Here is a 25,654-nt window from a genome sequence, read left to right as displayed (position 1 = left end):
CTCCAAGCAAGAAAACTGGAGTGGGTTGCCATACCCTCCTTCAGGGGATCTTCCCAACCCAGGGATAGAAACCAAGTCTCCCGAATTGCAGGTGGATTCTTTCCCATCTGAGCCACCAGCGAAGCCTGCTGTTGATTATATAAACCAGGTATTTTGATAAACTGTGCCCTAGAATGGGACCTCCCTAGCTTCCCAGGTGGTGCTAGAGGTAAAGAACCTGCCTGTCAATGCAGGATATGTAAGAGACGTGAGTTTGATCCCTGGGTTGGGAAGATCCCCTGGAGAAGGGCATGGCAACCTACTCTAGTATTCTTGCCTGAAGAATCCCACGGACAGAGGAGCCTGGATGGCTACAGTCCATAGCATCGCAAAGAATCAGACATGACTGAAGCGACTTAACACACACGTACACTATAAAGTATTCTTTTCATTCAAGATGAGGGGAATGAAAATGCATTGTTTGCATTGTTTGCTCAAGGTCAAAAAGCCAATGAGTGGTAAATCTTGGAGATGGGAAGTAGAATGGTGATTCCAAGGGGCTAGGTAGGGAGGGAGATGGGGAACTATTGTTTAATAGACATAGAGTTTTATTTTTGCAAAGCTGTAGAGTTCTTTAGATGGATGGTGGTGATGGTTGCACAATATGAATGTGCCTAATACCACTGAGGGCTTCCCACGTGGCTCTTCAGAGGTAAAGAATCCACCTGCCAAGGCAGGAGACGTGAATTCAATCCCTGGGTTTGGAAGATCCCCTGGGAAAGGAAATGGCAACCCACTCTAGTATTCTCGCCTGGAAAATCCCATGGGCAGAGGAGCCTGGTGGCCTACAGTCCATGGGGTTGTAAAGAGTTGATCATGCCCACATGCTCACGAACTATACTTAAAATGGTTAAGGTGGTACATTGTTATGTGTATTTCATCACAATTAAAAAAAAAAAAAACTGCAGGGAAAAAGCCAATGAATTGGGCTTCCCTGGTGGCTCAGAGGTTAAAGCATCTGCCTGGAATGAGGGAGAGCCAGGTTCAATCCCTGGGTCAGGAAGATCTCCTGGAGAAGGAAATGGCAACCCACTCCAGTACTCTTGCCTGGAGAATCCCATGGAGAGAGGAGCCTGGTAGGCTACCATCCATGGGGTCGCAAAGAGTCGGACACTGAGCGACTTCACTTCACTTCACTTTTGTGAAGCCTGAATTTGATTTCATTTTGATCCAACCTTTTTTACAACTCAGAGCTGTTATTACTCTCATGTTGCAGATCAGGGGACTAAAGCCCAGAAGGACTGAACTGTCTTATGTCACACAATTATCAAGTGGCAGAGTTGAAGTTCAATCCAATGGAAGTGATATTATAGCCAGAGGGCTAAGCACAGGAATAAATAAAACTAAGGACTCACCTAACTGCTAAGGGTTGGGTAATACTGGGTTAATGACTTTACCTGCTTGGGCTATAGTTTACTCAGTTGTAAAACGAAGGAATGGATATAGATCAAACTGAAAAAATTTCAGCATTTTTGACTATGACTTACAGTAAGAAATGTTTTATATTGACCCATTCTGCAAACACACATACACCATGGTTTCCCAGAATCACACCTTGAGATAAGGATTTAAGTGTGAGTGATTAATCAAAGATGCTTTCGGGAGAAAGTGGTATGGGAATAGACGAGGCAGAGCAAGAAAAGTGCAGAAATCAACCAAGGGTCAGATTTCAGGTGAAGTCTCAGCCCCAGCCTAATCTCATGGGAAGCTCTGAAGCATAAAATACACCCAAGATTGACTCGCCCTGAGGCAAGAGAGCTGGTTACAGGCCACCCCAGCAGGATGTAACCTCCCAGGAACTGAAGCTCATGGTACCTATGGTAGCCAGTCCTCAAAGATGGCCTCCAATGATCCCTGCCTTGTACAATTCACACCTTTGTGTAGTTTCCACCTATGCTGTCCCATGGTTGGTCACTGCAACCAGTGAAATACAGCACAAGTAATGGTATGTCACTTCTCAGATTAAAATATGAAAGACTGTGGCCTCCATCTTGGACTCTCTCTTCCCTGTCTCTGGGGGAAGCAAGGTCTCATTTTATGAGCAATCCTATAAAGAGGCCCATGAGATGGACTCTTAATAACAAGGACCTGAGGCCTTTAACTGACAGCCAGCAAGGAACTGAGGCCTGCCAACAAGCACAGGAGTGAATCTGAAGGCAGATCCTGCAGCCCTAGCTATTAACTTTACTTAAATCTTATGAAACTCCCTGAGCCAGAATCACCCAGATAAGTTACGTCCGGATTCCTGACCCTCAGAGATCGTGTAACATAATGAATGCTGTCATTTTAAGTCACTAGGTTTTTGAAAAATTTGCTCTGTGGCAACAGATAGACAATGCAAATACATTAGGCTATGGTGTTTCCACAGGAAACAGCCTTGACTAGACAGAAGACTATGGTTTTTCCTGTGGTCATGTATGGATGTGAGAGTTGGACTGTGAAGAAGGCTGAGCGCCGAAGAATTGATGCCTTTGAACTGTGGTGTTGGAGAAGACTCTTGAGAGTCCCTTGGACTTCAAGGAGATCCAATCAGTCCATTCTGAAGGAGATCAGCCCTGGGATTTCTTTGGAAGGAGTGATGCTAAAGCTGAAACTCCAGTACTTTGGCCACCTCATGGGAAGAGTTGACTCACTGGAAAAGACTCTGATGCTGGGAGGATTGGGGGCAGGAGGAGAAGGGGACGGCAGAGGATGAGATGGCTGAATGGCATCACTGACTCGATGGACGTGAGTCTGAGTGAACTCCGGGAATTGGTGATGGACAGGGAGGCCTGGCGTGCTGCAATTCACGGGGTCGCAGAGAGTTGGATACGACTGAGGGACTGAACTGAACTGCTGGTGTTTCCAGTAGCTGAAGGGAAGTTTTATGAAAAACTACAGGGAAGATTCTTTAGGAGAGAAGCACAAAGACACTGGAGGATGGGCAGAACCAGCAAGAGACCTGAGGTGATGTGAGCAGGGGATCAATCATGTCTGCTCTCTCTCCAAAACAAATGTTTCATGAAACAACACTTACTACAGGCAATGCACTTAGATAATTTCCATTTGATTATACTCTTATTTGGTTTATGAAGTGCTGGAAGTGAGCCCTTAAATTGATTTCACAATTCACTAACAAGTTGTGACCTGCAGTTGAAAAATAGTGAACTTAATCATCTTTGAGGTCCCTTTTAGATCAAAACTTTTGTAACTAGGAGACTGCACAGTGTTATTACAATGGCAACTAACATTTACTGAACACCCACTATGCCATAACTATTCCAAATAAGTTAGTAACTATTGATAGTCCCATTTCACAGATGTGAAGACTGGTAAGTGGCAGAGGCCAGGAGGAAACCCAGGCAGTCTGACTTCAAAACCAGTTGTCAAGAGTGCAGGCTCCTAAGTGAGACTGGGTTCAAATCCTGATGCCAGTGCTTGATCAATAATTACTTGTAATGATGATCACAATATACTGCAATCATTGGCAGCCATCAGCTCAGTGATGGGGGCAGTTCTAACAAAAGGAAGTTTAGGATCGAGGTCATGTATATTGACTGAATTTAGAAGTTAGTCATTGATAATCAGCTCAATATTCTGCTCTGTTTCAGCCATGCTGGCCCAGTCTTTATCTTAAATTTAGCCACTTATACCAGATGGGGCTCTGGCCTGGGTTATATAACATCTGCATGCTTGAATGTCTAGAGTTTATTCCCCTGTAACTAGATAGAAGGAATTTCAACATACTCATTTTTATGTATTGTTTTATTAAAGTACTCCTCTAATAAATGAATGTAACTAAAACACATTAGTTACCATTATGTAGAAGATACTCTTACTGAAGTCAGTGAACAGTAATCAATCTCTGGATGTTAAGAATAGGGTCAAAAAACGTTATGATATAAATGAATAAAATGGTAAAAAAATAAAAAATAAAAAAAAACTGCACAGAATCTGGATACCTGGAACTATTATCTTTTTGAATGAATTCCTCTGAGTCATGTCTCCATCAATCATATCTTTCATGTCACAGGATAAATACAGCATTTATCACAGGTAGCAAAGTCAGTATAGAAGCATAGCATCCTTTTAATAAAAGATTATCAGTGATCAAAGATTTATACACCTGCTGAGTGAATTATCTAGAGCTGGACACATGTAGAGGATACATGTCAAGAAGATATTTCAGCAGCTGCTTTGTTGTCAGATGACTTGAAGGATTTAAAAAGAAAGAAAAATTGGTTTATGCTCCAATTCATATGCTACTGTGTGATGAGAAATTACAGGGCAATAACAGTGACTGCAACCTAGCTTGGGATACTGTTAGCAGATATAAAACACTGTTCTCCTGCCACCTATTTTTTTTAAAGTCATTTTATATATATTGCTAAAGAGAGAATTATATAAAACACCATGGTTCCCCCAAACCAAATATCAATCCAGACGTCCTTTAAATTAACAATTTAAGATTATTTCTGGACAGAAGACCTAAATAGATGTTTCTTCAAAGAAAACATACAGATAGCCAACAGGCACATGAAAGGATGCTCAACATTGCTAATTATTAGAGAAATGCAAATCAAGTGCCATGAGGTATGACCTCACCAGTCAGAATGGTCATCATTAAAAAATCTACAAATAAAAAATGCTGGAGAGGGTGTGGAGAAAAAAGAACCCTCCTACACTGTTGGTGGGGTCACTGTGGAAAACAGTATGGAGGTATCCCAAAAAACTAAAAATACAGTTGCCATATGACCCAGCAATCCCAATCATGGGAATCTACCCAGACAAAACTACAATTTGAAAAGGTAAATGCACCCCGATGTTCATAGCAGCACTATTTACAATGGCCAAGACAAGGAAACAACCTAAATGTCCACTGACAGAGGAATGGATAAAGAAGATGTGGTCCATATATATAATGGAATACTACTGAACCATCAAAAGAATGAAATAATGCCATTTGCGGCAACATGGATGCAACTAGAGATTATCATACTAAGTGAAGTCAGTCAGAAAGAGAAAGACAGATACCATATACTGTCATTTCTACGTGGAATCTAAAATACGGCACAAATGAACCCGTCTACAAAACCAGAAGGAGACTCACAGACATAGAGCGGAGACTTGTGGTTGCTGGTGGGGGGAGTGGGAGAGGGATGGACTGAGAGTTTGGGATTGGTAGATGCAAACTATTACATTTAGAATGGATAAACAACAAGGTCCTAATCCATAGCACAGGGAACTATATGGAGTATCCTGTGATAAATCATAATGGAAAAAATGTAAAAAAGAATGTATATATGTGCATAACTGAGTTACTTTGCTATACAGCAAATTAACACAACATTGTATATCGAGTATACTTCAATTAACATTTTAAAAAAATGTCTACAAATAACCAACACTGGAGAGGCTATGGAGAAAAGGGAACCCTCTCACACTCTTGGTAGGAATGTAAATTGGTGCAGCCACTGTGAAAACCAGTATGGAGGTTCCTCAAAAAACTAAAAATAGAGTTGCTTTTTATACTAAGCAAAGTAAATCAGAAAGAGAAAGACAAATATCATATGATGTCACTTATATGTGGACTCTAAAATAGGACACAAAGGAATCTATTTATGAAACAGAAACAGTCTGACAAACATGGAGAACAGACTTGTGGTTGTCAAAGGGGTGGGGATGCAGTGGAGGTTTGGGATTAGCAGATGCAGACTAGTAGATTTAGACGCATAAACAGCAAGGTCCTACTGTACAGCACAGGGAACTATATTCAATATCCTGTGCTAAACCATAATGGAAAAGAATAGGAAAACACACACACACACACACACATATATATATATATATATATATATAACTGAATCACTTTGCTATACGGCAGAAATTAACACAACATTGTAAATCAACTATATTTCAATAATGGAAATTAAAATGAAATTTTTTTCTAATTATAAAGGAAACACATGCTTTTATAAAACATTTAGTAAATGCAGAAAACGTAAGAGTTAAGGGAAAGAAATCACAAAATGATCAGATATCAGATCACATGAGGTAATAATTATCACTATTAATATGTGATATGTTATCTTTACATTAGCATCATACTATATGTACTTTCTATAATTTCATATTTTCACTTAAAAACATACTACAGGAATTTTCCTGTGTCAACATATTCGACTTGAACATTACTCTGATGACTGCACAGAATTCCATTCTACGGACATAGCATTTTAATAGTCAGTATCCAGCAGGCAAACAGAAACCACTCTATACATTTAATACAGAAACAGACTTAATGATACATTTAATGCAGAAATAGACTTAATGCTAATATTTTGCTATAAAGTTATAAAAAGTGCTGAAGAAGAAAAAAGGAGAAAGGTGTGTCTTAGTGAGCTATCACTGTGTGACAAACCACTTCAAACTTACTTGTGTAAAACCAGAATTTAAGAAAAATTCTGTGGCTAACAATTTAGGCTGGGTTCATCTCAGCACTTCCGTAGTCTCAGTTGAGGGCTCTCATACATTTATGGTTGGCTGTGGGCTGGCTTTGCTGATCTTGGCTGGGCTCCTTTGCATGTTTGGGGATTTCAGCCGGCACAAGGTGACTGGCTAGGCTCAGACCCACATGGTTTGTCATTCTCTGGCAGGCCAGCATGGGCTTATTCCATGGCAGTCAAGGGGCTCCAAGAGAAAGAGCAGAAGCCAGAGGGTCCTTTGGGGGCCTAGGCTTGGGACTACCACAGTGCCTTTTTCTCTGCCATCTACTATTCTAAGGAACAAGGCCAACCCAGATTCAAAGAGTAGAGAAATAGATTCTGCTTTTTATGTGGAAAGTTGCAAATTTGCATTGCACAAGGGCATGGAAACAGGGAGAGAAAGAGTTCTGGCTAGTTCTGCAAATGACTGATGCCAGTGTGTCTTACCTAGGAAACCTGAAGGCTGCCACCTGAAACCTGAAATGCAGCCTGGGGCTGGAGCCCATACATGGGTGATGGCGCTTGTGGCACTTAATATTGATCTGTGAGAGGTACTGCTGCTGCCTCATCTGGAGGTACTGCTATCACCGAGTAGAAACCTAGGAGTCTAAAACCTTATGAATCTGTTAAAAGTGCCACAGATGTTTTGGGAACGCATAGTTGCCTGTAATCATTGTTGCTGCCTCTAGAGGACCCCCTGAGACAAACTAAAAGGCTATTCTCTTTTCTACCTTACAGTCTCCCCACCAGTGCCTCCCAGTAGCAAGCCTAACGGGATGCAAGCTGAAAGGGACCCTGCAAAATGGAGTTTACTGGTTTCTAACCACCTGTGATACAGAGAAGAGCATCAAAAGTATAGCTGAGACTCAAGTGAAAAGTGACTGTACAATAATATCGTTCATTTAACAAATCCCCCATTGCTGGATATTTAGATTATTTCTTTGGAAATACAACATAAACGTGGAAAGCAAAGCCATCAATGGGATAGTTTTTGAACCCAGTGGACAATGATATTTAATTTCTAAGAAAGCCATTTAAGAAGGGATGTATCCTTCTCGAGCTCAGCAATAAACAAATGATACATAAAAGAGAATGGCTCAGAGTAGCTCTGCTCTGTCCCTCCAAGGGTAGATTTATGTCTTCGAGACAGGATGAACACCAGAGTTCTGTCCATGTGGAGCTATCATCACATAGTTTACCTCCAAAATTATTTCCTTCACATTGCATTCCCATTTGGTTGAGGTGTAAAGGAAATATTCTGAAGTTATGATTATAATTTTTGTATCCAAAAAACACCATTGTATGCAAAAGCTTTAGCTGCATTTCCCTATGTCCAATAGCCACAGGATAAACATAAAATCCCAATGGCAATGTTACAAACAGCATTTCTAAGGTTTAGCCTCTGTACACAGTGTTTCATTTTACTAACTAATTTTTTTATTATAAATGTTTAATACTGCTTGTAAAAAAATCAAACAAGCGTTTTCAGGGGTGAAATTCCATCCTAATAGCATTCAAAGATTTATCATGTATATTTCATCTTGAGTTTTTCCTATGAACTCTAATACATTTTATTATTATAGTCACAGGTTACAATTCTCTTCTATAACTTGCCTTTGTAAGTAAAAGATTAGATATTATGTATTATATTTTGATGAACCTTTTGTTTTAATACAGTTAAATATACATAATATATAAAAACCATATCATAGCATTCTATAGGATGGATATGCTAAAATTCATGTTATTGTTCATTTTCCTTAGTAGAGTATAAGCTCCCTGAGGACAGGAGCCTGGTTTGGTCACTGAATGTCTAATGCTTAGACAAGCACCTGGCAAATAGCAGATGTTTCAAAATTGTATAGAATGCATGACTAAACGGCAAAACACTACAGGTGAATATTCGTATTGTTCTCCATCTTTCACTATTCCAATAATGAATTTGGCAATTAGCAATCTTATAAATATACGTTGAATGCGTTGCCAAGACCAAAACAAACAAACACAAAAACTGAAGCACTTCAACCCCTCTCAAATTTATCCCAATATTCTCAGGAAGTTCCCAGTGAGAAGGGAGATGGCACTTGTATTTACAAATCTGGTCTTTCTAGCTATTACTTAGACCTGCCAGAACGGTTTCACAGATGTAGTCCTGTTACAAAGTGGCATGGGCCTTTTCCCTCTTTTTAGCGTGTGTTGCTTGGGGAAGTTGTCTGAGTCTCTTATGTTTCTACCCCATGTTTTGAGACATCCGGCTGTCATTCTGTGGAAATGAGAACAGTACCCTTTGTCCTTGCAATTTTTTGTTAAGCAGGCTATACTGGCTGTAAAACTTTGTGCTCTCAATATCTCTATGAAATTTTTTTCTTATGTAGTTTTTATTTTTTTTTTTATTTTTGGAACATCTGCTTTCCCCCAAGGCTCAGGGGTAAATTCCCAATGAGGAAATATAAAGTCTTGCCTCATTCATCGGAGAAGGCAATGGCACCCCACTCCAGTACTCTTGCCTGGAAAATCCCATGGACAGAGGAGCCTGGTAGGCTGCCGTCCATGGGGTCGCTAAGAGTCCGACACGAATGAGTGACTTCACTTTCACTTTTCACTTTCATGCATTGGAGAAGGAAATGGCAACCCACTCCAGTATTCTTGCCTGGAGAATCCCAGGGACGGGGGAGCCTGGTGGGCTGCCGTCTATGGGGTCACACAGAGTCAGACACGACTAAAGTGACTTAGCAGCAGCAGCAGCCTCATTCATTCCATGTATAATATATATTGAGCTGTCCTCAGAACAACCCTCTGATGCTCACATTAAAGCTCCTTAGACTAAATTTACAAACCTTAGTTCTCTCCTCTCTTTGGTTGAGTGCTTTCCTGAGTGACTTTCGCAGACATACCTTTAGCTGATCCAGTCTCTGTCCTGTAGACATTTCTGAATCCCAGGGTAAAAGTCATTTGTGGTGTTCAGGTGGGAACTCCTGGAAACACACAGATATATTAATAAATACAGAAATTTAGATGAATGGACAAATGCTCAACATTCACTTCAGTAAATTCTCAAAACAGTTAAGGTTTCCCCCCTCTAAGCCCTAAAATTTTTAATACTTTAACCTTTAATGTAGAGGGCTTCCTTTATAAAAATATCTTTTTATGATAATTGTTATAGATGATCATTTAGAAATTTGAGGAAAAGAAGTAAATACAAAACATAGGACATAAAATCACCTATAACCCCCACCCCCAGAGCTACCAGTGTGAAAATTTTATACATATTTTCTTCCAATTTCTTGTTTATATGTTCTTACCTGGTTCAGATCATAGTACATACATATTTTTCTACTTTTATACTTTTCCTTAATAACAAAAATGTCCCTTTGTGACTAAAAAAGTTCTTCATCTACATACCTCCTAACAACCATAAACAAGTCCCTTGTGTGGATGTACAATTTATTGAGATTATATGGTATTTTAAAAGCCGTCCTCCAAGTTTACTCACACTAGAAGTCAGTCATATTCAATTCCTCCTTTTCCTTCATTATCCAAAGCCACTTAGTCTTGACGGCCAACTATTCTATTTCTGAACAATTTCTTTTACCTGTCCCAGTGGTTTCAATCCCAGCTAGAACATATAGGGATTTTAATTTTTAATGTTTAATTTTTTAAACATTATTTAAAAAATAATGATTGCTGGGGCCCCACCAAAGACTGAGCTAATCAGAATCTCTGGGGGATGGAGACCAGGTACCCACAAGTCTAAAAGCTTCCCAGTGAATTTTTAGAGGAGGACAACACATTTAGTTTTATTTCAATCAAATCACGCTTTCTTTTCCAACTGTTGCAAAGTGTATCTACAATTTTCTATTACAGATTCATTTTTAAAAGGTTTTCTGTGACATTACAGCAAGCTTTTCTTTTTCAGAGGAATATTCTCAAATTCTTCCTCAAGTAAAAATAAAAACTCCATTCTAGTAAATGGCAATACATGAAATTACAGTAAACCAGACACTTGAAAGGATAGCCAAGAAGTCTTCCAACAGTTTATTAGAAAGAATGTAGACATTTAAGAAAAAATTCCCCACTGCCATGAACATAGATTGAGGTTTTCAGCCCAGGTACAAGCTGAATCAAAAAAAAAAAAAAGGAAAGAGGAATGAAAAAAATCCAATAGTGCTTTAACATTTTTCCCACTCATTTGTCATAATGACAGTGCAAATACAAATTTGGTCTTAATGTACAGACTTTAAAGCAACAATGTACATCCTTTCTCCATCCTCTGTGCTAAGAAACGTAGACGTTTAAGTATCAAGCAATACCAAACCACAGGCTTCAAAACCATCAAGTTACAGCATTCGCTAGTTTTAGCCAAGATACATCTGGAACACTGACAAATGATCACTTATGCACAATAATGTGAAGCAAATTTTTTGAAAAATAAAACTTTAGTGGAATAATTCTGAAAGATATACCAGAGGAACAACATGTTACTAGGTTAAAGTATCAACCAATTGTTTCAGCCACTTTGAGTCCATGTTCTAAAATCTAAAATTTAGTTCCTTTCCCTAAGCTAAGTGCTTCCTATCATGTCAGTATCTAGGTTGTGAAGTAAAGGAGACTTTGGTGAAATGTTTTTATTTATCACAACTGCTTTATCAATTGCCTAGGACCTCAACAGCACTATGGAAAAACTGGTGGTGGAGGTTTAGTCACTCAGTTGTGTCTGACTCTTTCGACCTCATGGACTGCTGCCAGGATCTTCTGTCCATGGGATTCTCCAGGCAAGAATACTGGAGTGGGTTCCCACACCCTCCTCCAGGGGATCTTCCTGATCCAGGGATCGAACCCCGGTCTCCTGCATTGCAGGCAGATGCTTCACCAACTGAGTCACCAGGGATGCCCCCAAATTGCCCAGTACAATGTTATATATCAACCCTTAGTGAAGCCTTTAAAAAAGCAGACAGGTTGAAAAATGGGTTATAGGAGGCAAATATAGTATCTGCCTTTAGAGCTATCAACTCAGGAATTCTCTCAATTACAGAATCTTGCAGAGAAGTTATTTTTCTTTCTCAAAATCCAGTGATGACAACATTCCTTACTCCAGATCTGGCACTTTTTTTTCATCACTGTCTTGTGAATCATCACCTGCTCCATCTACTTCTGGTAAATCTACATTCTCATCACCACCCATGTTGTTCATCATCTCAGAGAAATGATTAAAATTAGACATGTCTGCCACTGAATCACGTTCCCAGTCTTTCCAATTACTGAAGTTCACACTAAACCAATTAAGCTTTGCCCTCTCTTTTGTTAACCTTGGCCATGACTGGCCAGATTCTCCTTTTCATAAACAATATAAAATTGATCTGTCTGTTCTTTTATGCTTGGAATTATTTGGATCAATACAGTGAAGAAGATCAATTTCATTTAAATGTTTAAAATGATCAATTCCTCCAAGACAACTGAATGTAAGTTTGGAGTTCTCAAAATTTACATTAACACCTTGACTGTCTTCAACACAAAATTCAGTGAAGACATAGTTCCTTTGATTGTACCACTTTGGAGAAGCAGGCTGTATCGTGAACAGGGCAGGGGCACTGACTAATGGGTGGGTGAGCCTCTCCAGTGGCCTGGAAGTGGAGGTTTTCTCCTCAGTGAATTTTAATACAGCCAGAGTTGAGATGCACTGCCCCGGCCCCTCCTCCAGCCCCATGCCACTTCCCAAGGCCCAGCCCTGATCAACTCCCAATCAGGTTATTGCAGTTACCTCCTAACTCTTTTCTTGTTTCTGTTTTGTACATAATTTTCTTTATTTATCTAGGCTGTGTGGGTCTTCATCGCTGTGCAGGCTTTTCTCTAGTTGTAGTGCGTGGGCCTCTCATTGCAGTGGCTTCTCTTGTTGAGGATCACAGGCCCTAGGGCGTGTGGACTCAGTAGTTGTGGCACATGGGGTCAATAGTTGAGGTTCCTGGGCTCTGTAGCACGGGCTCAGTTGTTCCATGGCATGTGAGAGATTCTTCCTGGACCAGGGATCGAACCCTTATCTCCTGCATTGGCAGACAGATTGTTTACCACCGAGCTACCAGGGAAGCCCCTCTCTTCCTGTTTCTAGTCTCTCTCTTCTGCAACCTCCACTTCTGCATACTGCTTCCCAAATTTCCTTGGGAAATAACTGCTAAAACATGGGTCAGATCACGTCACTCCCATACTGCCTAAACAAGAGAGTCAAATTTGGCCTGAGCAAGATCCTCCTCCAACCGACATTTCTGCATCCTTTCCTCCTCTGGGTCTTCCACTGCTCAAAGACTACCACTATCCTCTTCTTTCTTCGATGTCTATTTCAATTACTGCATCCTTCTTCTATCAGTCAACAATTGTCTATTCACTGGCTACTATGTACCACCCATCTACTCAGTATGTTTTTTGAATTGCTACTGTATCTAGGTATTAGGGATATGGCAGTGAATAAGCTTATTTAACTTATATACAAAGTGCATCATGAGAAACGTTGGGCTGGAAGAAGCACAAGCTGGAATCAAGATTGCTGGGAGAAATATCAATAACCTCAGATACGCAGATGACACCACCCTTATGGCAGAAAATGAAGAGGAACTACAAAGCCTCTTGATGAAAGTGAAAGAGGAGAGTGAAAAAGTTGGCTTAAAGCTCAACATTCAGAAAACGAAGATCATGGCATCTGGTCCCATCACTTCATGGGAAATAGATGGGGAAACAGTGGAAACAGTGGCTGACTTTATTTTTCTGGGCTCCAAAATCACTGCAGATGGTGACTGCAGCCATGAAATTAAGACACTTACTCCTTGGAAGGAAAGTTATGACCAACCTAGATAGCATATTCAAAAGCAGAGATATTACTTTGCCAACAAAGGTCCGTCTATTCAAGGCTATGGTTTTTCCAGTAGTCATGTATGGATGTGAGAGTTGGACTGTGAAGAAAGCTGAGAGCCGAAGAATTGATGCTTTTGAATTGTGGTGTTGGAGAAGACTCTTGAGTGTCCCTTGGACTGCAAGGAGATCCAACCAGTCCATCCTAAAGGAGACCAGTCCCAGGTGTTCATTGGAAGGACTGATGCTGAAACTCCAATACTTTGGCCACCTCATATGAAGAGTTGACTCATTGGAAAAGACCCTGATGCTGGGAGGGATTGGGGGCAGGAGGAGAAGGGGACGACAGAGGATGAGATGGCTGGATGGCATCACTGACTCGATGGATGTGAGTCTGAGTGAACTCTGGGAGTTGGTGATGGACAGGGAAGCCTGGTGTGCTCACAAAGAGTTGGACACGACTGAATGACTGAACTGAACTGAAGACAGACAAAATTACCTGCTTGGTGGAGCTTAGTGGGAGAGGCAGACAACAAAACAAGTGCACAAATAAGAAAATGTTAGGTAAGTGTGATGCAGAGAATTGGAACATATAGCGACTAGGGGGCTATTTTTGACTGGGTGGCTATTTCCATCTGAAATAGCCTCTCCAAGGAGGTGACATCTATACTGAGATCTAAATGACAGGAAGGGAGGGACCAGCTATTCAGAGTTTAAGGGGCAAAGCATTCTAAAGATAGGACCAGCCACTGTGAAGGCTTTCAGGCAAAATGAAGTCTGATTGAAGGGCCAGAAGAAGGCAGAGCAACTGAAGCACAGGGGTAAAGGGTGAGCCGTGGGAGATGAAGTTGGAGTCAGCTCGTATATGCTTTCTAAGTCAGGGTAAAGAGTCGGAATTTGATTCTTTGGGCAATGATGGGAAGCCACTGGAGGGCTTTAAGTGAGAAAGTGACATGATGTGCTTTGTGTTTGAACAAGATCACTCTGGTTGCTGTGGGAACAACACATTGGGGGTGACAGTAGGAGCAGGGAGCAGGTAGGTGCTTTGGTGGCAGTCTGGTTTGCCTTGAAGTACTTGCTCCATTTAAGACAAATAACAAATCAAAAGCTCCTCTTGTTTTTAAGCAAAATATTAAAATTCTTATCATCATCTAACAGGACCTGAATGGGCTGACCTCTCTCCAGCCTCCTGCACACCATCTTTGCCCCTGCTATTGAGCCTTGCTGACCTTCTGTCAGTTCTTCGAATGTAGTAGGCCACAGGACCTTTGGACTTGCTGTGGTTATATGTTATTTGCATGTGTGACAAAATATACATAAAATTTACCATGTTAACCATTTAAAAGTATACAACTCAGTGGCATTAAGGATATTCACAATGTTGTCATCATCACTCTCTAGCTCCAGAACTTTTTCATCATCTCAGGAGGAAATACTGGACTATTAAGCAATCACTTCCCATTCCCTCCTGCCCCAGCCCCTGGGAGACCATTAATCTGCTTTCTGTCTCTATGGATTTGCCTATTCTGGACAGTTCACAAAAATGAGTACAATGTGTGGTATTTGTGTGGCTTCTTTCACTCAGTATAAAGTTTCCAAGATTCATTCATATGGTAGCATGTGTCAGTACTTCATTCCTTTTTATGACTGAATAATATTCCATTGTATGGATTTATCACATTTTGTTTATCCATTCCTTAGTTGATGGACATTTGTTTAGGTTGTCTCCACCCTACAATTAATGTGACTAGCGCTGCTGTGAACACCCATGTACATGTTTTTGTTTGAATCCCTGCTTTCAATTCTTGGGGGTGTATACCTAACAGTGAACTGCTACGTGATGTGGTAGCTGTGGTCATATTTTGAGGAACGAGATCAGTGAATCTTTGACATGGATTAATTTCCTTTGGCTGTGGTAACAAAGTACAATTAAAATAATTGCAGAAAACTTATTTTCTCCCAGTTCTGAAGGCCAGAAGTCTGAAATCAAAGTGTTAGGAGGGCCAGGCTTCCTCTGAGACCAGGTAGAATCCTTGTTTTCCTCTTCCTAGCTTCTAGTGGTAACAATCAATCCTTGGCACTTTTGGCTTGCAGCTACATCATTCAATCAGTCTCATGGCCTTTACCCTGTGTGTGTGTCTGTGTCTTCACGTGGCCCTCTTCCTGGGTCTTTTCTTCTTTTAAGGACACCAGTCATATCGGACTAAGGGCCACACTACTCCAGTATGACCTCCTCTTAAATAATTACATCTGCAACAACACTATTTCCAAATAAAGTCACATTCTGAGGTAAAGGGGTGAGGACTTCACCATATCATTTTGGGGGACACAATTCAATCCATGACAAACTGACAGACATTACTGTGCTTCTGAATCCCCTGGGGATCCTGTTAACACAGGCTTGGTGTGAGGCCTGAGGTTATGCACTTTCAATCAGCTCTCCCAGCTGATAGCTGTGCTGCTGGTTCACCGATATGGTGGCCAACTAGTCTGGGTTTTACCAATAAAAATCCAGAGTTAAAGGAAACCCTTCAGTCCTGGGAAAACTGGAATGTTTGTCACCCTATTATATCACAGACCACATTTTGAGTAGCAAGGCTCTAGTTATGAACTATGGTGATTTACCCATTAATTACATTACTTAATACTCTTATTTATCTTTACATTTAAATAAATTATTTTTTGCTAGAATAGCCCAAGATTTCAAGAATCTTGACCCCCAAAAAGCTTCAGACAAACCGTGAAATGGTGACTTAGTTGAGTTCATGGGTGCCATATGTGAATATTGTATTTATATTAACTCATGAAATTATCTATGATGCTCAGCGTTGTCCCAGTTGGGTCGAACCCTCTGCAGAGTAATTATGCACAGGAAAGATCTTTTTGGATAAGAATACTCACTGGGTTTGACGTCTTCAGTATCCTTTTCTTGTGCCACCCAGGGACCGTGAAAGTGGAGGTGAAAGCGCCTTTCTGAGGGTGGGTTTGAGCATGTTGTGGTTTGAGCTCTTGATTCCCATTAAGACCACCTGGAAAACTTTGAAAACTGCCACGCCCTCACTCCAAATCAAATGATTCAGGCTACCTGGGATTGGGCACAGGCAGTGAAGGCTTTGTTGTTAGTGTTTAAGTTCTCCAGGTGATGCAAATAAGCAACCAGAGTAGAAAATCACTCTGCAAGATCTTCGTTTATAAGAGAAACATTGCCAATCTGTCCCTAATCTTTTTTTCCACCTGCACCCACACTCCTCTCCACTCCCCTCTATGCCCACTTAGCTCTCTGTCATGGTTGGTCATTACCTTAAGCAAGTTCTCCTCTTCCTCATATTTGGGTCCTATTTACACAGTGACCTCACTGACCTGGGACCATGTAGAACCCACTGGCGGTAATAATTACTCCTGCAACTGACCTTGGCAGGCTTTCTTCGAGCTTTATTGACTTTGTTTTTCATTCTTTCACAAAAGGCATCCTTAGCATCATCCACAATTAGGTTAGACTGTGAGAATGTCACTGTTTTGACTGCAGAGTCTCTTAGGAATCCAGCAAAATCTCCCACAGAATCTGTACTGTGTGTTCCTCTGCAAACCAGCCACAGGAAATCTGGGTGGAGTGTACATTGCTTTTTTATTGGGATATAATTCATGTGCTATAAAATTCACCCTTTTAAAGTGTCCAATTAAGTGGTTTTTAGTATATTCACAAAATTATGCAGCCATCACCACAATCTAATTCCAGAGCATTTTTGTCACTCCCCAAAGAAACCCCCTACTCATCAACAGTCACTCCTCATTCCTGTTGCCCCCCTGCAAACTAATCTATTTCTGTCTTTATGGATCTGTCTATTCTGGACATTGCCTATAAATGGAACATTCAGTATGTGGTCTTTTGTGTCTGGCTTCTTAGCATATTTTCAAGGCTCAAACATATTACAGCAAATATCAGTGCTTCGTTGTTTTGTGTGTGTGTGTGACCAAATAATTTTCCATTGTATGAATGTGCTACATTACGTTTATCTCTTCACAAGGGATGGACATTGGGGTGCTGTGAACATTCATGGGCAGGCTTTTGTGTGGACATGTTTTCATTTCTCTTGGGAGTGGAACCACTGGGTCATATGGTAACTCTGTGTTTAACGTTTTGAGGAACTTCTGAATTGCTTTCCAACCTTAATTTTTGACCCTAAAACAGTTCTTTCCTGAGTGTGAGCTGGTCTGTACTTGTTAGGGTGGGGAACATGAGTCTCAGGGACTTTAAACACTTTTTTTTCTGTTATACATTTTATGTGAAGAATGAATGGTACTTTCACATAGAACCTTGTCATTCGGCTTCCAAAATGTCAAGAAAGCATGGAGCGCCCGTGGTGGCAAGGACTGGGGGTGTCTGTTTGAGCTCCCGTGTTCCTAACCATCCCTCCAGCTGTATCTCCGGCCACCTGTCACAGTCTGTTACTGGCACAGACAAGGCCAGCTTGTTCCAAGGACACGACTACTGGGCCACTTCCATCTCAGATGGCCTGGTGGGCCGTCCAAATGTAGAAATCCGATTGCTTTCCGGGGATGGCAATAAACCAGGTGCAGACAATCCTGCAAATGGAAAGCCCTACTGCGTACAAAGCAAAAACTCTTCTACTCACTCCCGGAGGCCCTGCCCCACTCCTCGGCTGGCTGGCTGGCTGAGCCTGTGCGGATTCGCGCGGGCGAACGGCCTCCTCCGCATGCGCAGTTTCCGCCGGTCGATTCCTTAAGTGGGCGCTCTGCCGGGTGCGCGCTCAAGCACGCGCGCAGTCTCGCGTGCACGCGCGCACGGGGCCTCTAGCCGCACGCGCCCCTGCCCCGCCCCGCCCCGCCCCGCCCCCTCCCCCCTCCCGCGCGCCCGCCCGCCTCCAGCCGCCGCCGCCGCCGCCGGAGCTCTGTAGTATGGCATCGAGGAGAATGGAGACCAAACCTGTGATAACCTGTCTCAAAACCCTCCTCATCATCTACTCCTTCGTCTTCTGGGTGAGTGGCCACGCCGGACCGGCGGCTGCGCTGCCGTCCATCGGTCAGTGTAGTGATGCTCCGGGAAGGGATGGGGGAGGAAAAAAACCAAAGCAAAAATCAAATCTCGGTCCCCTCCTTACGGAGATAGGCGCAGGGCTGGGGCTGCAGGATGGCAGGGTGCAGCTTTGGGGCTGCTCGGACCCTGCACCCCGCCCGGTGTAGGTTGCAAGGGGCTGTGTGGTGGCGATGATTGCAGGTTGTCGACCTTTCCAAAATATTTTAATGCATTGACTTATTCTTTTAAGCTCGCGGGTTAGGGTCAGCCTCTGGGGAAAGTTGCGGTTTTATTCAGCTGTTTTCCTCTCTGGATCCCCCTCCCCATCCTTCCTTACCAGCCCGTTCGCGGCGCCTCTTGGAGCTAACCTGTGGCCGGCTGGGAGCAGGCGCGAGAGCGCAGGGTTTGATCCCAGATTCCCGGTTATTCCCGACCCCGCGGGCTGCGAGAGGCAGGCGCCGGGAGCCGTGAGCTGCTTGGCTGGGCAAGGGAGATCAAAGGCCCCCCAAGCGCACTGACAGGGGGTGGGCGCCGCCGCCGCGCCGAAACGCACGAAGGGAAGAGGGTCTTACATAAACCAGGGGCATCTTTGCGCTTTCTCGGAGACCCAGGTCTTAGGACCTTTTGCCCACTCGCCTGCACCCTTACACTCATCTTTCTGTCGTTGCGTGAACCCATTCTGCAGAGCCCCAGGGAAGGACCCCCACCACTTGATGACAGCAATAGCGCCCCAACTCTGCTCCCCGTCTTAGCTGGTGCTGCTATCGGTCCTTGAACCTCAATGCAGAAGGGTGACGTCAGCCCCTCAGCAGAAGCCTCTGCGAGCTGGAGGAGGAGTGGGGGGCGGACTCCAGGCTTGTGCCTTACCTCATCCTGTTTGGCAATTCGTGGAATCAGTGCAGGGCTGACACTGCAGTGATTCATTTGAAGTAGGTGGTACCTAAAGACCATTCCCCGTTATTTCTCTTTCGGTGTAGACTCCCTTCTCCCCAAGTTTTCCTTTCCTGAACCAAGCCACAGCCACCCTACAGGAGAATGAATGTCACTACCCACCCCCCAATGATCTGGGTCACTTCAGTTTTCAAGGCAGTCATTTTGAAACCCGAGGCTCTGCAGAAAAAGCCAATCCCTGTTTTTGGTGGTTTTCTCTTTGCCTTTCCCCCCGCCCCACAACCCTAATTTTGGGTTGAAAGTGGGGCACAGTGCTTTATGAGGTGCTCAGACTTGGCCTGATGGTGAAACAGGCTGTTTGTAATGACCAAGGCAGGAACTGAGATTTATTAAGGATAAAAAAAAAAAAAATCCTAATGCGCTCCCCGCCCCCCGCGGACATTCCTTGTCATTGGCGATTCTTCAGGTCAGGAATCTGTGGACTCTGGGGATCAGGTATACCAAGAACTCTGCAATGAGATAAGATAGATTAACTGGTATATCACACAGGCAACCACAGAAATGGAATTTATTTGGGCTGAAATTTCAGTAGTGGAATTGTGAACTCTGCCCAGATCCTATATTATGTTCTTCTTGGTAAAAGCAAGAATGCATGCTGGTTGCTGAAACTTCCCAGTAAGCTCTCCTGGGAACTGGTTTAGCTTTTGTTTGTTTGTTTCATTATATCTCTTCGTGTTTGGCCCTTCCTATTGACTTGACTTCCTATTTGTTCCTGAAGTAAATCATATGGGTAATTATTTTTAGCTTCCTGAAAAATCTTCCAGCATTTCTGCTTGCTGGTAAAGAAGGGAGCCTTCTAGAGGAAGGCTTTTCTTGGGAGCTTTTAAACTCTTGTTTACTCCCTCCCCTCCCCAACCTCCTGAATCCAATTACTTAATGCACGCTAATACATCTTAAGTACATTTCATGTCTTCTGAAGTTCCTTGATGCCTGCATTTTCATGTTTTTCCTTAAACTTTGAAGATTTCTGTAGTCTCTTAAATGTTTACCTGACAAATTTAATAGTTTAAATAGCATTTAATAATCACTCCATACTTCACAACCAACGAATGAGATCTCTCTAGATGCAAGGGTATTTTTAAATTAGACATTTTTGTGAATAAACTATGGTACAAATGCTGTGTTTTCCATTATACCTTAAATGGCAAGAAAAAAAAACAGCTTTATTGAGATTTAATTCACATACTTCACCCCTTTTAAAGTGTACAAATTAGTGGTTTTTAGTATATTCACAGATATGTGTAACCATCACCTCAATCAATTTTAGAACATTTTCATAACCTGAAAAAGAAACCCCATACCTTTTAGCTATCATTCTCTTTTCTGCTCTCAATAACCCTCACCACCCCACTGCTGCTAAGTCACTTCAGTCGTGTCCGACTCTGTGCGACCCCATCCCTGGGATTCTCCAGGCAAGAATACTGGAGTGGGTTGCCATTTCCTTCTCCAATGCATCAAAGTGAACAGTGAAAGTGAAGTCGCTCATTCGTGTCCAACTCCTAGCGACCCCATGGACTGCAGCCTACCAGGCTCCTCCATCCATGGGATTTTCCAGGCAAGAGTACTGGAGTGGGTTGCCATTGCCTTCTCCGCTCACCACCCTAAGCAGTCACTAATCTACTTTTTGTATAGATTTCCCTTTTCTGGATATTTCATCTAAATGAAATCATATAGTATGTGGTCTTTTGTGAATGGCTTCTTTTGCTTAGCATAATGTTCTCATTCATGTGCATTCCTTTTAATGGCCAAATAGTATTCCACTGCATGTTTATACACTGTATCCCATTTTGTTCATTCATCTGTCCACTGATAGACATTTGGATTATTTCTATCTTGTGGCTATTATGAGTGTCAGTGCTGTAAACATTTACGTGCAAGTTTTTGTGTGAACATATGTCTTCATTTCTCTTGGGTATATACCTAGGAGTGGATTTGCTGGGTCATATGGTAACTCTGATTAATCATTTGAAGACCTGCCAGACTGTTTTGGAGAAGGCAATGACACCCCCCTCCAGTATGCTTGCCTGGAAAATCCCATGGACTGAGGAGCCTGGTGGGCTACAGTCCATGGGGTCGCTAAGAGTCAGACACGACTGAGCGACTTCACAGTAGCAGCAGCAGCAGCCAGACTGTTTACCAAAGTGACTGCACCATTTTATATTCCTTCCAGCAGTGTATGAATACTGTGATTTAAAGTATTTCTCCACTTTCTTGCCAACATTTGTTATTATCTGACTTTTAAAATTCTAGCCATGCTAGTAGATATCTCATTGTGGTTTTGATTTGAATTTCCTTGATGAGCAGTGATACTCAGCATCTTTTTATGTGCTTATTGGTCATTTGTATATCTTCCTTTAAGAAATGTCTGTTCATGTCTTTTGCCCAACTTTTATTTCAGTTATTTTTTAAACATTGTTGTGGGTGTTGTATGTGTCCTTTATATATTCTTGATTTAAGTCTCTTATCAGATACATCATTTGCAAATATTTTCTCCTGTTGTTCATTTGTCTAGCCATGTCTGATTCTTTGTGACCCCATGGACTGCAGCATGCCAGGTCTCCCTGATTCTATGGGTTGTTTATTTACTTTCTTGGTGGTGTCCCTTGACGTACAAAGGGTTTTTTTATTTTGATAAAGTCCAATCTACCTATTTTTTGTTGCTTGTGCTTTTAGTATCATATTTAAGAATTTTTACCAAATGAGAGCTTATGAAGAAAATACTGTCTATAAGAGTGATTTGTCTATTCAGTAAATGTAGTTGATAAATGTATCTTTCTCTGGCATGTAGTAGGTACTCAAATATTTGTCAAAACTTCTGGGATTATGTTAGGTAATTTATAAGAAGGATGATCTTGGTGTTCTTTTAAGTGGAAGACGGACAAAAGATTAGGCAGAATTTTTTCCTTCCTGTTTTCTTTGAATCATTTTAATGTGACTACTTCTCTTCCCATACCTCAGATTTAGGACTAGAAGACATTTGAGCTTAAAATGGTGGTAGACCAGTAGCATCAAGAGATTGATGTACCTACAGTTATGAGAGATCTTATATATGCGTTAATATACTGTATTGGTGTTTTTCTTTCTGACTTACTTTAGAAAGTTGGTAACAATGACTCTATATGCAAGACAGCAAAAGAGACACAGATGTAAAGAATAGACTTTTGGACTCTGTGGGAGAAGACAAGGGTGGGATTGTTGAGAGAATAGCATTGAAACATGTATATTATCATATGTGAAATAGATCGCCAGTCCAGGTTCGATGCATGAGACAGGGTGCTCAGGGCCGGTGTGCTGGGATGACCCAAAGGGATGGGATGGGGAGGGAGGTGAGAGGGGGGTTCAGGATGGGGAACACATGTACACCCATGGCTGTTTCATGTCAGTGTATGGCAAAAACCACCACAATAAAATAAATTAAAAAAAGAAAGTAAGAGAGATCTTGTTTTATCTGGCCTCTTCTCTTTATAATTACTCTCCCTCTCTGAGATGTTCCTCTAAAGCAGTGGTTCTCAGCAGCAAACAGTTTTGCGTCTCCCCTCCCCCAGTATTTGGCCATGTCTGCAGACGTATTTTGGTCACAGCTGGGAGTGGGGTGCTACGGGCATCTCATTGGTAGAGGCCACAGGTGCTGCTAAGCATACTACAAGGCTCAGGACAACCCTTCACAAGAATTATCTGGCTCAGAATGTCAACAGTGCCCACAACCTCTGCACTAGTGGACTTTACATAGTAATAAGTTAATATGTAGAAAAAGAGAATCTTATGCAAAACTCCTATATTTACTACTGTTTGGAACCACCATACCCAAGCACTCACAGCACAATTGCAAGTAAGAAGAGAAACATTCTCCTTTTTATTTGGAGATAAAGGTAGGTGGTTCTTTTGTAATAGTATTGAAATAGATGGGATGATCCTCCAGTTAAATAGTATCACCTGAATGTTAGGTAAGTGGCTCCATTATGGTCCTTGATTTGTATGTTTCATTTTCAAAGGAGGAAAAAACACACCTAGTAGTAAGTTATCCTGAGCTTTAAGACTAGCAAACAGTGCCTGACACATAGAAGGTTTACTCTGGAAGTATTTAACAAATGAATAAATGAATGAAATTTTATTAACTACTTTTGGGCTCATGTATTTATTTCAACTCACCTCAATTGGGAGGGTTTTTAAAAGTGATATTTTCTGTCTACCTGTGGTGGTTTAAACGTGTTCCTGACTGATGTGTGGAAAGGTGGAGTAGAGAACTTTGAGACTTGATCTTCTAATGATACTTCAGTTATTATATTTTTATGATCAGCTAGTTTGCCAGCCACTTTAATTATCTAAAATTTTAATTGGAATTTAATTTGTTAAGCTTGAATAAGAAAAGATATCTATCTTACTCTAAAACAACAACAAAAAAAACTCCATGACAAATAGTTTTTTCAACAACAAATAGGAAAACTATAAATGTTATGCTTACAAGGTAAATTCTGTTTTGATTTAGAAAAATTTTTAATGTATTTTAAACACCCATCTGAGTTCTAAGCTAAGATTGAAATCCACTATGGTTACATCCACTAAATAATATGGTAAAGAGAAATATCCTTGCTTCGTTCCAGTGTATATTGGATTTGGTTTCTTCTTTGATGATCCAAAGAGGAAATTAGCTTGATCAATTATGATACCAAATTTTCTTATGGTGAAACATCAGTGTTTTTTTTTTTTAATTTTGGAAGCATCTCTAATCTTTTTAGGGAGAAGATTAAAAGAAATAATGGTCAGAATATTTCTTTTGTCATCCAGAAAGTTTAGGTACTTGGATTAAGTAGAGGGGAAAAGTCTTAAAGAACAGCCCCTAATGTTTTACAAAGTGTTTGAATTTGGGTGCACACTTAAGGCTACACTTACCCTTTTGCGTATCTTTGGATTTCAACAAACATTCTTTGAATGTCTTGTATGCCAGGTATTTCAAATGAATGTTTACCAACTTTTACTAGCGCTGCTTTTACCATGTTACCTTCGTTTCTAAATAAAGCAGTTAATCTATTACTTTTCAGTATTAGGTGTTATATATTGTTTTCGTACTATGGAAGATCACGATCTAGTTCTCTTACCCCTTTCTCCCTCCCTCACATCTTTCCTAAATTGGGTAGACCCCAATATATCTTTTATCAGTTATCATATCAACTTGGTTAGAGCAGTAGTCAGTGATCATATTAATTAGGTAAGCTGATTCACAGCTGAACCTTGTAGTGTCTATTATGATTGCTTGCACAGCTTTTCCCCTTCAGTTAAAAGTTGCCTTGTTTTATCCTTGTTAATTTTCTTCATTCATCACTAAATTATCCACGTATTCTCCCCCAAGAGCTGCATATCTTCACTTAGTGTATTGAAACACGTCGTGTATCCTGTCAGTTTTTTATTCTTAAAAAACAATCATTAATATTGTTAGAGATGTTTCTCCCAGAGTAGGCTAGTGTTCGCTGGGCCTTTGAAACAGCTGACATCATTATAATCTCCCTTTACCATTATCCTGGGGAATCTTGTCTCCTTTTATGTTGAGTCTTCAGTTTCCTAGATGTCCTGTCTTCTTCCTCTTTTTTGTTCATCCATTTTGGTGGAGCAAACCTTCTAGTAGCTGTCGGGAAAAGAGTTCATGAGAGGTTAATTTGTTGAGGCTTTGCAGGTATGAACATCTTATTATGCTCTTGCACATAATTTGATAGTTTGGCTGAGTATAGAATTCTAGTTCATACATCATTTACCCTCAGAATTTTTCTGTCACTTCCTCTTCTCCCCTAGGTCTCTTGCTCTTGTTGCTGTTGAGAAATCCAAATGAGTTTTATTATTAAATTGTGCTTTTCTTTGAAAGCATCTGGAATCTTTCTAGTTCCTAGTGCTCTGAAATTTCACAATATTACCTCTTGCCATATGTTTATTTCTATCTTTCCTCTGTACCCTTTCATTGTGCAGACTCAGGTCCTTCCATTTGGGGAAACTTTCTTGAATTGTTTTGTTTTGCTTTATTTTAAATTTCCTTTCATTTTCTCTGTTGTGTCTGTTTCAGTGTTGGACCTCTTAGATCTTCTAATTTTCCTCCCTTCTGTTTTCTAATTCTTTGTCTTTTTGTTCTGCCTTCTGGAAGATCTCTCCCAGTTTACCTTGCCTGCTATTGCATTTTTCATGTGTTTTATATGTTGATTTTTAGGAGCTCCCTGTTGAGGTCTGAGCATTTCTTTTTCCAGCATCCCACCATAAATGTAATATTTTAAGATCTTCTGACAATATTAATGATGGGTTTTTTTTTAAAGTCTGCTTCCTTCTGCAGTTTCCTCCCAGCTTCTAT

The 25,654-nt window shown here is 41.2% G+C and overlaps 2 protein-coding genes across 2 annotated transcripts in view; one reads left to right on the top strand and one right to left on the bottom strand.

The window, feature by feature from the left end:
* Positions 1-11,464: 11,464 nt before the first annotated feature.
* LOC102272807 (prostaglandin E synthase 3-like) lies at positions 11,465-12,207 on the bottom strand. Its single transcript, XM_005889447.2, has 2 exons — positions 11,887-12,207; positions 11,465-11,787 (listed from the first exon to the last, which is right to left on the bottom strand). Exons 1-2 carry the CDS (start codon positions 12,205-12,207, stop codon positions 11,590-11,592), a joined length of 519 nt encoding a protein of 172 aa, XP_005889509.1. The 3' UTR covers positions 11,465-11,589.
* Positions 12,208-18,179: 5,972 nt separating this feature from the next.
* The window catches only part of TSPAN7 (tetraspanin 7), a 131,351-nt gene continuing 123,876 nt past the window's right edge, over positions 18,180-25,654 (top strand). The window contains exon 1 of the mRNA XM_005889424.3: positions 18,180-18,338. Within this exon, the coding sequence (XP_005889486.2) occupies positions 18,258-18,338 (81 nt within the window). The 5' untranslated portion in view covers positions 18,180-18,257. The remainder of the gene's footprint in view (positions 18,339-25,654) is intronic.

The sequence above is a fragment of the Bos mutus genome, chromosome X, assembly GCF_027580195.1.
Source record: "Bos mutus isolate GX-2022 chromosome X, NWIPB_WYAK_1.1, whole genome shotgun sequence".
Taxonomy (NCBI): Eukaryota; Metazoa; Chordata; class Mammalia; order Artiodactyla; family Bovidae; genus Bos; species Bos mutus.
This window is presented reverse-complemented; position numbering and strand designations above follow the sequence as displayed.